The sequence below is a fragment of the Chelonia mydas genome, chromosome 20 (genome assembly GCF_015237465.2).
Source record: "Chelonia mydas isolate rCheMyd1 chromosome 20, rCheMyd1.pri.v2, whole genome shotgun sequence".
Classification (NCBI taxonomy): Eukaryota; Metazoa; Chordata; order Testudines; family Cheloniidae; genus Chelonia; species Chelonia mydas.
Window position 1 is genome coordinate 6,881,545 of NC_051260.2, and position 14,316 is coordinate 6,895,860.

At 53.2% G+C, this 14,316-nt stretch overlaps 1 protein-coding gene across 12 annotated transcripts in view; it reads left to right on the plus strand.

The window, feature by feature from the left end:
- The window catches only part of WIZ (WIZ zinc finger), a 151,742-nt gene extending 141,186 nt beyond the window's left edge, over positions 1-10,556 (plus strand). For 10 of the 12 annotated variants that reach the window (XM_037883920.2, XM_037883919.2, XM_037883924.2 and 7 more), the window contains 6 exons: positions 1,652-2,131; positions 3,977-4,513; positions 5,035-5,565; positions 6,823-7,266; positions 8,145-8,337; positions 8,943-10,556. In XM_037883920.2, coding sequence (XP_037739848.1) covers positions 1,652-2,131; positions 3,977-4,513; positions 5,035-5,565; positions 6,823-7,266; positions 8,145-8,337; positions 8,943-9,099 — 2,342 coding nt within the window. In that variant the 3' untranslated portion in view covers positions 9,100-10,556. The remainder of the gene's footprint in view (positions 1-1,651; positions 2,132-3,976; positions 4,514-5,034; positions 5,566-6,822; positions 7,267-8,144; positions 8,338-8,942) is intronic. The other 2 variants (XM_037883918.2, XM_043532980.1) reach the window with 1 other exon arrangement.
- Positions 10,557-14,316: the final 3,760 nt, after the last annotated feature.

Consider the following 14,316-nt stretch of genomic DNA (forward strand, 5'->3'; position numbering starts at 1 on the left):
CATCAAGGTTTGTGTCATTCCAAATGGGTGACTGACCTTCATGTATCACTGAGTGAACTCTTCCACAGCCTAGTTTACCTGAGCACTAAAGCCCTGAATCCAGTCTGATTAGATGTGGGTGATTCTGCTGCTCTTATTCTGCTGAAAGAAACAGTTGGGAAAGTGACTGTCTGCTTGACATGTTTCTCTGACTGTCTCTTGCCCTAGCATCCTCATGTACCAATCTTCCTTATCTCAGTTACGACGACCAGGCCTAGATTTCTCAGTTATCCAAGTCACTGAGACAGCAGTGGTCAGTGCTCCCATTGATATTAGGGCGCACGTGTTAACCTTCACCTAGGCTGCTGGGGTCTGGCTGGGCAATTTGGAGAGTAGCCAGCCATATACCAGAGTGCAGATTTCAAATCAAGAGGTTTGTCATTACCTTGACATCTTATGTGCTTGCTTGATATTCATAGACTTGCATGGAAGAGACTGCCACTGTAAGCGCATATGGCAGTTTTGCTGCAGAAATTTGCATGAACTTTGTGAGCTTGTAATGATCAACGCACCAGTTCTGCACGTGCTCAGTAACAGTGTTCCAGTCTTCACTCTTAGCTGTTCAAGTGAGGGCTCTTTCCCTCAGAAAATCCCAGCCCTCGTTAATCTCTTGGTACCACCTGTGGGATAGCCTTGCCATGCATGGCCTTGTGGAAATCACCAACTTCTTAAAATGAAATCCCTTTTAAAAATCAGATCATGTTTAAAATGTGGTCTGAGATGTTCCTTGCTACTTAGCAGGGATGGGGAAAGAAAATGCTCTGGAGCTGGTTGTATTCAGTTCTGTACCAGTGTCAAAGGAACCGTATGTATTATGTATTAGTGTGAGGAGCCTGTGAGCCCAGTATAGTTTTAAGGTTTGGTATTGCAAAGAACTGGGGCTAGGGAACACCAGACATTTAGCACTTACACTAAAGCTTTGTTTTTAGTCCCATCCTGTCGCAAAATATTGGAATTTAAAATCACTCCATTCTGATTATCTTCTTGTTTTTTCCAACTTTAAATCTGACCTGATTGTAGGAGCTGGTACCACTGCGGTCCGCTAGAGCTGAAACTAGAGCCTTATGCCATCTGACACTTTGGAGTTCCAGCTTTCAAATGGTGTAAAGCGCTAATCTCTAAATTTAGCAGTTCATGGGATATTGGCTATTGAAGTAATGTGGGAAGGACTGCTTAGCTGGAGGAGCAACACACAGGTTTTCAGGAACAGTAACATTCTCCAGAGGCTGCACCTGGGCCAGCAAACAGAAAATAAAATGTTGATCCCTGATTACCGTGCACAGCCTTTGGCTACCACCTTCTAAAGCTGTTTGGCACATGTTGTAAATGGAGACACAGAAATGATGGAGAAGCCCTGAAAGTCAAGGTTTCTGATGGAATTTCAGCATAACCGTCAGGGAGCAGCAGCAATGCTGCCTGGGCCAGTATGATAATTTACCTTTCCTTTAGGTCTGCCTGTTTAAAATCTCTAGACAACGCAGCATATAACTTCTTCATTGGAGAGACAACCCAGGCCACTTGAACCAAGTCCCTTTTGGGTTGTAACTGGTGCTTGAAAGACATTCTCCTCAGTGACCGTATGTATTATGATCAATGTGTTTTTTTTCCGCAGCTGTAGATAGTGACTCGGGCAAAGAAATTGACTGCCAGTTATGTGGTGCCTGGTTTGAAACCAGAAAGGGGTTATCGAGTCATGCTAGAGCCCACCTGAGACACCTGGGAGTGAATGATCCAGATGCTAAAGGCTCTCCAATTGATGTTTTAAATGACCTCATCCAAAATGAAGACTTCAAAAGCCGTCTTTCCTCTCTCCTCCCTAGTGAGAGAAAATCATTAGTGGAGGCTGGGAGCTCGGACAGACCCAGCCCAAAGAGCACAGCAGCAGCACCTGCAACAGACATGAAACAACCACCTCCACCAAGGTCTTTGGGCAAACAGCCAGCCATCCTCTCACCTCACTCCCTTCCACCATCCAAGAAACTGAAGCCACAAACCCACAGGTTGTCAGCTGAGGCCAATCTGCAAAGAAAACAGGGCCTTTCCTCCAGCGCGTACTGGGCTTCAGATGCTGGGATGTCTCCACTCAACCTCTGTAGGTTCTCTCTCATCACTGCCTCCTCTTCCCTCCTCCTCTCCCCCTTGTTTACATTAAGCAAGGCCTGATGCCACTCTCTATCGAGCCTTCACCATTGTTTGGCTAACGCAGGGAACTGGGCATCAAGGCTCCTGGGTTTTGTTCCCAGTGCTGGGATGGAGTGTGGCCCAGGGGACTGGGAGTCAGGACTCCTGGGTTCTGTGTCAGGGCAATGACAGAGAATAAACTGGGCTCTTGGTCGCATGCCCTTTGATTTTCCTTTTCCCCATAAAGTGCTCTCTCACCACTTTCTGAGACTGCTTCTGTGTCCTTCCTCAGCCAGGCACACACACCACATTCCTACCTCAGACCTGAGTAGCTAAAGAGCCCAGCCCTTCCCTTCCCAGGTAACACCAGGCACCCACTTGAGCACCATCCATTCAGGAATCCTCGAGTCAAACAGGTTCTGACTGCTTGACCACCCGGATCAGGGAGGGGAGGCCAGGCTGTTTGGTGCTCTCATGTTGCAGAACGCCTGTCGCCTTGTGCAGGCTGAGCTCTCTCAGTGCTGCTTCGTACACAGAGACTGCTGCATTTTCTAGGGTACTTGGTGGCCTAACCTGTACAGTATGTCATGGTGACTCAGTGCCTGGACCCTGCTAGAAAGCCCACTGCTGGGTGTTTTCATCTTGGGTTGAAATTGCCCTGTCTGTCCTTGGCAGAGGGGGAATCAACCTCTCTTGTCCTTTCATTTCAGGCCTTTGGCCTGAGTCTGGTCCCCGTTCTGGGCCGGGGGGAAGGGTATCTGTTTCTATTCTCCCCTTACCTTGGTGCAGAGAAGGGGGCAGGTTCTGCTTTCCCCTTCAGATGGGGAGGGGTGATCAGGGACTGTGGCAAGTTTGTGCACTCTCTTCTCCATAAACTGGTGATTTAATGCTGACTGGCTGCTAAGCTTTCCCCCTTTCAAGCAGCCTGTAAGACGATGTGTAAGTTGCACCTGCTCATCGCTAAGCATTTACCTCCTGGAGATTGCATGGCTCAGACTGCAGCTTGCTTATGGTGGCAAAAAATATATACTGCGTCGTGTTACTCCTCTTGGTCTTTCCAAGCACACACTGAGAAATCAGGGTTTCCTGGATCACGCTGCAGGCAGGAGATCTGCAGAAGCCAAGAGGGGATGGGGTTAAGGATACATTGCATTTGAAGGAAGAGTGCTCAGCACTTTGATTAGCCAAAAGTGACAAGGACACATTTGGTTTAGCTGCTTGGTGGACAACAAGCCAGTGCGTGATACAAACCTGGGTTGCCAGGCTTACTGGACAGATCATTCCAGTGTCTGTGGGAAGGAGATTCAAACAAACGTGGAATGTATGTCTTCATCCGGGCTCTAGCATGCCTGCAGGTCCCCTTCCTTCCCTCAGCATCCAGCACACATAGACACCCACTTCTAAAGCCTTGGGCAAGCAGGACATTCACACAAAGGAAGACACTGAAGTGACTGTATTCTCCCAGGCCTCCTGGACCACAGCTCCTAGCAAGGCTTCTAGCCATAGCAGTTGCTGTGTCTAGGCTCACCGAGAGTGCCTGCTCTCTGCCCCGCCATCAAAGCCTGCCCTGTGCTCTGTCCTCCCTGCACTGCCCTTGCCTATTGCATTTCCCAGGGATTGTTTGATGGTTTGATTCCTTTCATTGAGTTTGTTCCGGGATCAGCTTTGCCATTGTCTTGACTTCTGGCGTGTGGCGTGTTTGCTTTGTGCTGTCCTGTTGGGGGGGATGATCTTGCTAGTGTCCCAGTGCCCTGATGGCATAGGGCTGCGCCTGCCAGGTGCTACAGTAAATGCGCGTCTCCCCTCCTTGTTTCAGCCTCTGGATCGGAGCCTGTGAGGGATATCAGGTGCGAGTTCTGTGGAGAGTACTTCGAGAACCGGAAAGGGCTGTCCAGCCACGCCAGGTCCCACCTGCGCCAGATGGGGGTGACCGAGTGGTATGTCAACGGCTCCCCAATCGACACGTTGCGGGAGATCCTCAAGCGCAGAGCTCAGCCCCGGGGTGGCACCACAAACCCACCAGCCCCAGGGCAGAAAGCCATGACCAAGACCGTCATCGGCAGCATGGGATCGCTGGAGCCTCGCAGCCCAGGAGAGATTCACGTGCCCTCCATGCCCAAAAAGGTCCAGCAGCCAGGAAACCCCATGGGACACTCGCCTACCTCCTCCCCTCCCCCAACAGCCAGGAAGATGTTTCCAGGGATGGCCCCTCCCTCTTTTCAGAAGAAACTGAAACAAGACCAAATGAGAATGGAGATCAAGCGAGAGATGATATCTGGGAGCCTCCACGGTGAGCCCCATCCATCCGACAGGACCTGGTCTCCACGGGAGGAGATGTCCCCCCTGAACCTCTGTAAGTGTGAGCAGCAGCACTCCTGCTAGCATGATGGGGTGACTTTGACTTCAGTGATCACCTGCCATAGTAGGCAAGAGCTTGGGGATAAACAAATCAGTGTTTGGGCACAGCAGGGGACTGGGAGTCAGGACTTCTGGGTTCTGTTCCCAGCTCTGCCACTGGCCACTTTGGGCACGTTGTTTCCCGATCTGTTAATTGGGGATCACACTTATCTCTCATGGGGGGTGACAGTGTTGGTAGCGTGGTTTGAGATCCTCAGGTGCCACATTATAGGTGTGGCAGAATATTAGCAGCTGTTTAATCTACATGATGTCCCAGTACCTCCTTGCTACGGGGATAGAGGGCTGCAATAACAGAGGTGTGGCTCGCCAGCCTTTGCTGTTAGATCTTCTGTGGTGTGCAGGTTGCCGGGGGGGTGCCAGTCTGCACTGCCTGGTGAGTCCAGTGGCGTGAAGGGGTCTGGCTGGATGCTGCCTGGGGACCCTAGGCACTCCCTTCTCTGTCTCTGCCCCCTGCAGCCTCCCGTGCTGACCCTGTGAGGGACATCCGGTGCGAGTTCTGTGGCGAGTTCTTCGAGAACCGGAAGGGACTGTCCAGCCATGCCCGGTCCCACCTGCGCCAGATGGGGGTGACCGAGTGGTCTGTCAATGGCTCACCCATCGACACGTTGCGGGAGATCCTCAAAAAGAAGTCCAAGCCCTGTATGATCAAGAAGGAGCCCCATGCTTCCAGCATTGAGCCCCCCAAGCCGATGTCAGAGGAAGGTGCAGCCCTCAAGTCCCCTGGGAAAATGCTGCAGGCCATGTCCCTCTCCCCGCTGGGTGGAAGGACGGGGAAGCCCAGTCCCAGTGGTTCCAGCATGAGCCGGGAGATCTCGCTCTCACCACTCACCAGCAAACCCCACGGGGGCTTCCTGACTCCACTCTCCGCCAAGCGGCCACTGCAGGAGGAGCGGCTTGGGGGCCATGGTGAAGTGAAGCAGAAGACCTACATCCAGACTGAGCTGCCCTTCAAAGCCAAGGCGGCTCATGACAAGCCCTCGCACACATGTAAGTGGGGGCAGGGGCAGGCAGAGAGCTGTGCCAGGGCTCCATCATGGCAGGGGAGACAGGCAGAGTCCCCTGCAGGGGCTGTGTCCCTTCACAGAGGGCCCAGTGGAGTGCCATGCCAGGGCTCCATCCTATAGGGAGGGATGGGCGGGTGGAGAGCCCTGCTGAGCTGTATCCCATGGAGAGGGGGACAGGTAGCACCCTGCTGGGATGTTAACGCTTTCCTTCCCACTTCCCAGCAGAGAGACTTCCTGCTTTGTTGTCTCCTCCATTGCTACCCCACGCCCAGAAACCAAGGGAGCGTAAAGGGACTGGGGAGTCCGCTGCTCTGGGCCTCTGATCTGGTGCCACAAACCTGTCACGTCACAAGAGCAGCTTGTCTGGTACCAGAGGATATTCTGAGCCCTTACCCTGGGTACATCTATACTGCAGCCCCTCCCAGCGCAGGTCATTGCACTAGCTCTGCTGGGGCGAGCGGCTAACAATAGCAGCGTAGCTGGGGAAGCACGGGCGATGGCTCACGCTAGTCACCTGGATACAGACCTGCCCAGACCACCTGGTATGTATCCGGATGGCTAGTCAGAGATGCCCACCTGTGCTATTCCCAGCTACACTGCTGTGAGAACTAGCCTGAGCAAAGCTAGCCCCTGTCTGTCTGCCCGCGCTGGGAAGTAGCCTCCCAGCTGCAGAGCAGACCAACACCCAGAGGGAGCTGGCTGAACAAGCGGTGAGACCACCTCAGGGCACAGGCCGCAGGATTAGTTACCTGCCTCCCTACCCAGCCGGGCCTGAAAACCCCCTGCAGCTCTCAGGGGGCTTTGCCGGTGGTCTCTGGACACCGTGTAGCCAACGTAGCACAATTCACTACTGGGCAGCCTGGGCTAGTGGTCTGTGACCCACAGAATGGCCAACGATCATCATGCAGCCCACTCCATCCCACAGCCCTCTGCAGATGCAAAGGATTGTGGGGAGTTGGGTCACGTGACAGATCCAGCCATTTTGTAGGTTACAGATGGTAAAGGGTAAGCTCCAAAGCAGATTCCACAGCCTGTGGAAATGCTATCGCCCCGCCCCAAACAGACACCACGGAGGAGGAGAAGGATTGTGGGGAGAGCCAGGGAGCAAGCAACTCCTTCCTGCTGCATCGTAGCACCCTAGTGTTTCTCTGCCTTCCAGCTGCTGGGTGGTGCCCTGCTGGCTGCCATCTGCTTCCCAGGCCCTCTGCAAGCTTTCACTCCCTGCTTTCTCTGTCTCCAGCCAGTGAAGCCTGCTGCGAGCTCTGCGGCCTCTACTTTGAGAACCGCAAGGCACTGGCCAGCCATGCCCGGGCTCATCTGCGGCAGTTTGGTGTGACTGAGTGGTGTGTGAACGGCTCACCCATCGAGACGCTGAGCGAGTGGATCAAACACAGGCCCCAGAAGGCCGGAGCCTATCGCAGCTACATCCAGGGGGGCCGGCCCTTTACCAAGAAGTTCCGCAACTCATCCCACTCACGGGAGCAGGACAGCACAGGAAAGAGGCTGCCCTTGGGCCTGCAGCCAGGCACCATACCCCTGATGAGCAAGAGCCTGGTGGGCGAAATGGGGCACAGTGAGCCCAGCAAACTCCTGGATAGGGGCAGTTGTGGGGGTGGCGAGCGACCCATGGTCACCTCTCCGCTGTCACTGGTGAAGGTGGAGGAGCATCGCCAGAACATCAACAGTGAGTTGGGAGCCACCTCTTATTGTCCCTGAACTCACTGCCAAGCAGGAGCATGCAAACACCTTTACCCTGGGGACTCTCTGGGGGTGTTGTGGGCTGGCAAAGCTTGGGAGACCCTTGTCCAGAGCACCACCCCCAGGGAGGGAAGGATGAGCCCACAGGCAGGCAGTCGACATCCTGTGTTTCCTGGTCCTCCCTCCCCAGCCAATCCACTGCGTGATGACACAGTTCCTGTTGGTGAGGGCTGGTGGGATCCATGGGCAGCAGGTGAAGCTTCCCCTTGGGAAGGCTAGCCCCCTGCCCCGCCTCTTCCGGCTGAGGCCATGCCCCCACTTGATGCTCTCAGCCCCCCTGTGGCCCCCAGGCGGGAGGGGGCTGGGAGCTTGGCCTCTCCCTGCATGGCCCGAGGCTGGGGGGGCTGAGAGCTTGGCCCCGGCCAGGACCACGATGAAGTTCTCAGCCCTGGCCAGAATTCCAAGCTTGGAGCCCCTCCCCATTCTGCCCATGCTGTTCCGCCCTGTGGCCACGCCCCTGCTCGCTCCTTTTTGCCCCCCGTGGCCCTGAGCCCCCACCACTGGGAGTGAGAACTCCTCCACCCCTGAGGCTGTGGTGGGGGGAGATTTTTCCAGGGGCTCCAAATTGCCAGAGGCCCCTGGGCACAGGCCCCATGAGCCAGTGCAATAATCTGCCACTGCCTTTCCTCTCCCCCAGCCCCCCAGCCATTACATACCGCCCATGGTGGGATCATACGGCCAGTCCCCTCGGATGGGAAGCAGTGGGGACATCGTAGGCCCTTGCAGCTCAGAATCAAGCTTGTAGCCTGGGTGGCATGTGTCTGCCAATGGTGCTGTGTTCTGAAGATGCTTCTTCTGCCCTAGAGTTTGAACGAAGACAAGCCAAACCCCCAGAGGCCCCCCTCTCCCGAGAGGAGGAGGCCAGCGACTTCCAGCAGAAAATGGAGGAAGCTCGCCAGCCCCCACCCAGGATGAGACCGGTGCCCTCGCTGGTCCCCAGGCCTCCGCAGACATCCTTGGTGAAATTTGTGGGTAACATCTACACCCTGAAGTGCAGGTATGTCTGCAGAGAGGGATCCATGCTTCCCCATCCAGAGTACTGGGTGGCACCCAGTCCACAGCACTCTCTCCTTGGGGGCATGGACTCCTGGCAATGACTGTGCAGTACGTGTAGAGAGACCCCACCTACGTGTAGCATTTCACAACGATTCCTAATGCCAGCAGCTGTCCCTCAGCCTGCCATTAGTGCCTTTAGTCTTCGAGCCCTTTCATGCTGTGTAACTACAGCCAGTCCTGGCTATGGGACCCCTCTTCCTTTAAGGTCCTTCCCAGCATTTGCCATGTGTGGAGTTTAAGGTAACGTTTGGTTTCCAGAAAGGGCCACGTTTGTCTTTGTCTGGTGCTGAGGTCAGTGGTAGCTGCTTCCCCCAAGACTGGTTTCTCTGGATGCCTGACAGTCAATGCAAAGTCCTGACAGTTAAACAACCTCCTCTGAGGCACTGCGCACATCTGCATCCCCTTTCCTTAGAGTTTGTTCCTTAGAGTTGGGCTGCAGCGCCCAGAACAACAGGACTGGTCCCAACTGGAGCCATAATAGAAATATTCAATGAGCGTCTCATCCAGGGTCTGACATTGTTCCCCCTTCCCCTCCCTTGCGTGCAGGTTCTGCGAGGTGGAGTTCCAGGGCCCTCTCTCCATCCAGGAGGAGTGGGTGCGACATCTCCAGCGACACATCCTGGAAATGAATTTCTCCAAAGCCGACCCCCTGCGCAGCGAGCCAGAGGCCCCCGAGGTGCAGGCCGTAGCTGAGGCTCAGTAACGGAGCCCGCTGGCCAGCATCCCTCTGCCCCTCTCTTGTACGAGCACATTTCCAAAGGAGCATGCTGAAGGACTCTGCTGCAGACGGTTACCAAGGGGAGGTAGCTAAATTCTTACTGCTGGGCTCTGCAGCCTCCCGGAGCCCAGCTTCCCCTGTGCTGACTCGCATAGCATGGGAGTGCCAGCGTTGAGCACTACGTGACATAAGACATTCTCCTGGGGGAGACAACCCATACAGACTGGAGACGGGACCCCATGGGGGTCCCATGAAGCAGGCGAGGAGGCTGCTGCACAGAATCTTGATACACTTTGGACACGCTCCTGTCACGAAGGGAGGGTGTGAAATGAGACTCGTTTTCCCATCCGGGAAGGGGAGCTCCCTGCAAAAGGGGGATGATTGTGGGGATCCCTCTAATGAATGCAGATTAGTCCAGAGATTCTGGTCCCAGGGAGGGGAGTGCGTGTTTGCTCTGTTGCAATTCAGGTTTCGATGAGAATTGCAAACGTGACGGTCCGTCAGGCCATCTGTAACAAGAGAGGGAGAGAGGAGAAAGCAACTCTGTCTGTGATGGTGAATGTTGTTAATTATGTATATGGCCCTAGAGTTAATTATATTCGATTCCTTAGACGATGATGAATTTAGTTCACGTAGATGTCAGAATCCATTCTTATTGGGTTGCGCTGCATGTTATCCATCCCTCTCCACCAGACAATACATCATTGGTCAACTTTATCCCACACATTAAATGGCAAGTCATGGATTTACTGATCCTCCACCCATCTCGTAATGTCTACATTCATTCTTTCCCTCCCCGCAACTTCTCGCTGTCCAGTTGTCGTCCTAACCATTTCACTTGAGATTGTGCAGTGCCCCGCGGGTTCCTGTTGCTGTTAGCTTCCCGTGGCGGTGACCCACCACGAGCGGAAGGGGTAGCTTTAGGCTGCACGCTGCCTTCCTTTCCTTTCTTAGCCTTCAATTGTAGAATGTCTTAAGATCTCCGCAGTGCAACCTCCTACCCCACCTGTCTGAAGGGTGGGTGTGTAAACTCCTGCCTGAGTTCAGGTGTGTAAATACCAGCCAAGCCTATCCCAGGAGGCGCAATGGCGGGCATGGGCTTCCAGGGTTCTTTGGGGAAGTGCTGAGTGCTACTAACACTTTTCCTGCCAATTCAGACTCCAAAACAGCAGCAGGGGCGGTCGCCAGCGCTCTCCAGGAGAACCTGGACTCTCTCCACACAGCCCTGCTCGCTGTTGCTTTTTATGTCTAGCTGCATAGAACCTCGACTTTTTTAACTCTAGTTTTGTGTAGAAATAACGAGCATTCATTTTTATTTGGAATCCCAAGCTGAGCAGAGCTTGGAAGGAATTTACCTTTTAACTTTTTTCATTGGGCATATTCTGGTTATTAATGTACCTAGGAATATGTAAATTAGATTAAACTTCTCTTCTGGAAACCAAGCCAAGCATCCTACAGTGTGTGCATTTATATTATCCAGACAGAAAGGAGTGGGAATCGGATGTTGTTTGCACAGAGGACCATCACAATTTAAGAGGCAAAATTCCTTCTGTGATGCTTTGATAGATAAACCCAGTTGGGCGTTTTCTATGAATTGTTACCTCTTAATTTACTGACCACAATAAATCAACTTGGGAAGATTCGTTTTTAGGAATTTCTGCAGATGTTTTTCCAAGTGTCTTAGATTTTTGCACTAGCAGGAAATCGCCCTCCCCCTTGCCCCCCATTACTGGTTCAGAATGGAATGGCTGCAGAAGGCAACATTCAAACCAGAGTCAGCAAAACCATGTAACTGTAATTCACATTTCTTCACTACAGCGATGGGCACCAATTTCAATTCACAGACTCTGATGCTAGAAGTAATGGCTATGACTGATCTGACCAGCTGTAGCCAGAGGCTGTAGAATTTTTCACAGGGGCTAGATAAAAGCATGTCTTCTAGACAGAGCTAATCCCATAAAAATCAATCATTAAACACCAGATTAAAACTGAATCTTTCCACTCACACGGTAACTGAGCTGCCCAGAAGGGAAGGGGTAGCGTTGCCTCTGCCTACTACAGGTGTCGGAAGGCAGCCAGCAATGAGGATCCATCCATGGAGACTCTCCACGAGTTCATGCAACACAAAGCTAAGGCATATTCACGTTGCAAAGAGCTCAGAAACTGATAGGACTCCCTAGGAATGCTGGCTTCAGCCTCTGTGCATCTCATCAAGGTCAAGGCCTCCCTCCAGCCATGCAGAACAAACCAGAGAATTTCAGCCAGTGTCTCCTGTATCTTGTAGTTGAGCTGGAGCTTGTATTCTGCTGAGAGTTGGGATTGTTGATTCATCTCACCTGCTATAGGAAACCATGTCTGTTTTCTCTGCTGCTGCCTCCCCCTCCGTGTGAATGAGTTGGGCAGAGAAAAAGTCAGGTCTGATTTCTCTGATCCCCCGTGGAAGCCCTGAGTGGAAGTGAACTGAGGCATATCCCACCTTCAGGCCATGTGTATGCTTGGAAAAAAGGTGTAAAATCCTCGCAGAGGCAGGGCCAAGGTGGAGTGTTACCTGGGGACAGCTGGTCAAAGTGAACCCTTGAGCTGTGCCAGAGCCCTTGAGCACTTAACTCCAGAAAGCTTTGCAGCTTATCTCCCTCCCTGCTCCCCGTGTTCCACAGGCCTGTCCGGCTGCTTTCTTTGGAGAGGGCTGACTTTGGGCCCAGCAGGAGTTGGATTTGAATAAACCCTTTGGTTACCGTTACATTGACCAGTCAGTTATGTTTTGGGGGGTTGCGTAATTCTCCCTGCTGAGCCCCATTCTCAGAACCCCCCTGGACTTTTGTTAAACACACCAGGAAATACAGTGAAAGCCTTTGAAACTGTGAGTTTTGAGTTTTTCTTATTCCCTGTAGCTGTCCAAGGAAAGGATTTTATGGCATTGATGGTATGATTGTATTTTGAGGTCTTGTCCAAATCGCCTCCTTTTCCCTTTGACAAAACACAGAGAAAAGTCGTAAGGCTGGACAAGGCAGCATCTCTTCTTGCTGGGAGGTGACCAGTGTGGTAAGCAGCCTTAGTAGCGCCCCTGAGAGCTGCCCAGCTGTTACCAGCACTGGGCTCTTTGAAGCACACCCTCCACCCCCATGCTGCTATGATAAAGGCAGGCTGAAGGTGGAGTTGATGTGGTGGCTGAGCCTCTCTTCAGGTGACAAGGAGGGGAGGAGAATGACACATTAGGGAGAGTAAAAAGAAAAGGAGTACTTGTGGCACCTTAGAGACTAACCAGTTTATTTGAGCATGAGCTTTCGTGAGCTTGAAGTGAGCTGTAGCTCACGAAAGCTCATGCTCAAATAAACTGGTTAGTCTCTAAGGTGCCACAAGTACTCCTTTTCTTTTTACGAATACAGACTAACACGGCTGTTACTCTGAAACCTGTCATTAGGGAGAGTGTGGCCACAGGAACTAGGAATTGAGAGCCCAGCTGGTGGGCAGGACCTGCCAAATCAGATAGGAGGGGAGCTAGTGCTTGTGCTGGCCCAGGCAAATCAGGGCATCTTTTGGGAGCAGAAGAGAGGCCCGGCCGTGTGACAGGTTGAGGTTGCAGAGCTGCAGCCTGATACCACCATGCTCACTTTTTTGGTAGAGCTGAGCTGTTCAGTTTGCAACCTCCAGTCACTAAGGAACCCAGGAAGGAGGAAATAGCCTAATCTCCTCAGAGCTACCCAACAAAACACTCCTCCAGGGATTCCAGCCGGAGCCCCTTTCTAGAATCCCTCAGCACACCATTGTGCCACCTGTGTCCTCGGGCGTGGGGGGGACAGGTGTTAGCAGTCCCAAACTGCGGGGTGGGGGTGTTTTACCTTTAAACGCAGCCAGCCGATGAAGGGGTCTGCAGCGCCAGCTTCTGCTAAGTGTTGGAGACCAAGCTGTGCTCTGGGTACCCTTCGCTTGCTTTCAACAATTAAAATCCAGGCCTCTTCACAACAAAACCCCGTGTGCAGCCGCACACCCTGGCTGGAATACGTGACAGACTCCAGCGCCGGTGGCTCTGCAGCTGCTGCAGGGGTGGAGATGATCAAAAACCAGAGAAGAGTTTGCATCTCACTGCACTGCTGCAGCCAGGGCATAGGGGACCCAACGGGGGCCACAGCAAATCCCCTGGAGTTTGGCAGGAGAAGCCCAAGACAGCCCTCAGTCTGGGAAGGGGGGTAGGTGCAAAGGCTGAAGGGAGCAGCTGTGGCAGGGGGTGAATGGTGCAAGCAGAGATGACCTGTAGCTCTTGATGAGGGGTGTCACAATTTAAAGGTTGGGGGATGGCCCCACATGTTGCCTCTGGTCTTTTCCCAATCCCCCACTGCCTCCCACACACTCTCCATGCTGGCAGCACCTTGCCCCCAATCCTTTCACAGCTCCTGCCCCATTTCTCCCCTTGCCTCCCTGTTGCAGACACAGCGCAGGCTGGGGTGGGTTCCAGACACGTACCGCCGAGCAGATAACTGCAGCTGCGGGTGAGGAAGGGACGGGACCCAGAGGGCTTCCCTGCACCCGCCTGGCCATGCTGCACTGCCTCCCCATCTCTCTTCCTTCTCCAGGTGCCTCCTAGCAGGGCTCAGGGGGAGCCCTAGAGACTAGTGCCTTTCCTCAGCCACGCTCAGCTCAACTCTCACCCTGGCAGAAATCTGGGGTGGGGCGGGTGACTCCCTCCACCAAGTGTCACCTCTGGGTGCAAGGCAGGGTTGCAAAGGGGCAATTGGGGCTTGTGCAAACTGAGTGGGTGGATGGAAAAGAGGGGGAGGTGTAAAAAAGTATCCGAGGAAATATCATTAAAAGAGCAACCGGCAGACTTTCTCAGGGAACTCCATGTTCTTCTTCGAGTAGTGTCCCTATGGGTGCTCCACGCTAGGTGTCTGTGTGCCCCTGCACCTCTAATCAGAGATTTCTGGTAGCACTGTCCCGTTGAGGTGCACGGGCGAACCCCCCTCACTTCCTTCTCTGCCGCCTTCGGCCTCGGACAGAAGGAGCAGTTGTCCCTTCCTTATCTGTGTCCTTAGCATAAGTAGTGGTGGTTTTGTTACCTTTGTTCTCCCTAAAAGTACTCAGGCTAGTGTTTTATTTTATTTTATCCCTTCGGTTGAAAAAGGAAAGAGAAAAAGGAAAAGAACTTCACTTTCCTTCCCTGGCTGGGGGCTTCCCCCTCTCCCCCCCCCCAGGCATCTGGTAGAC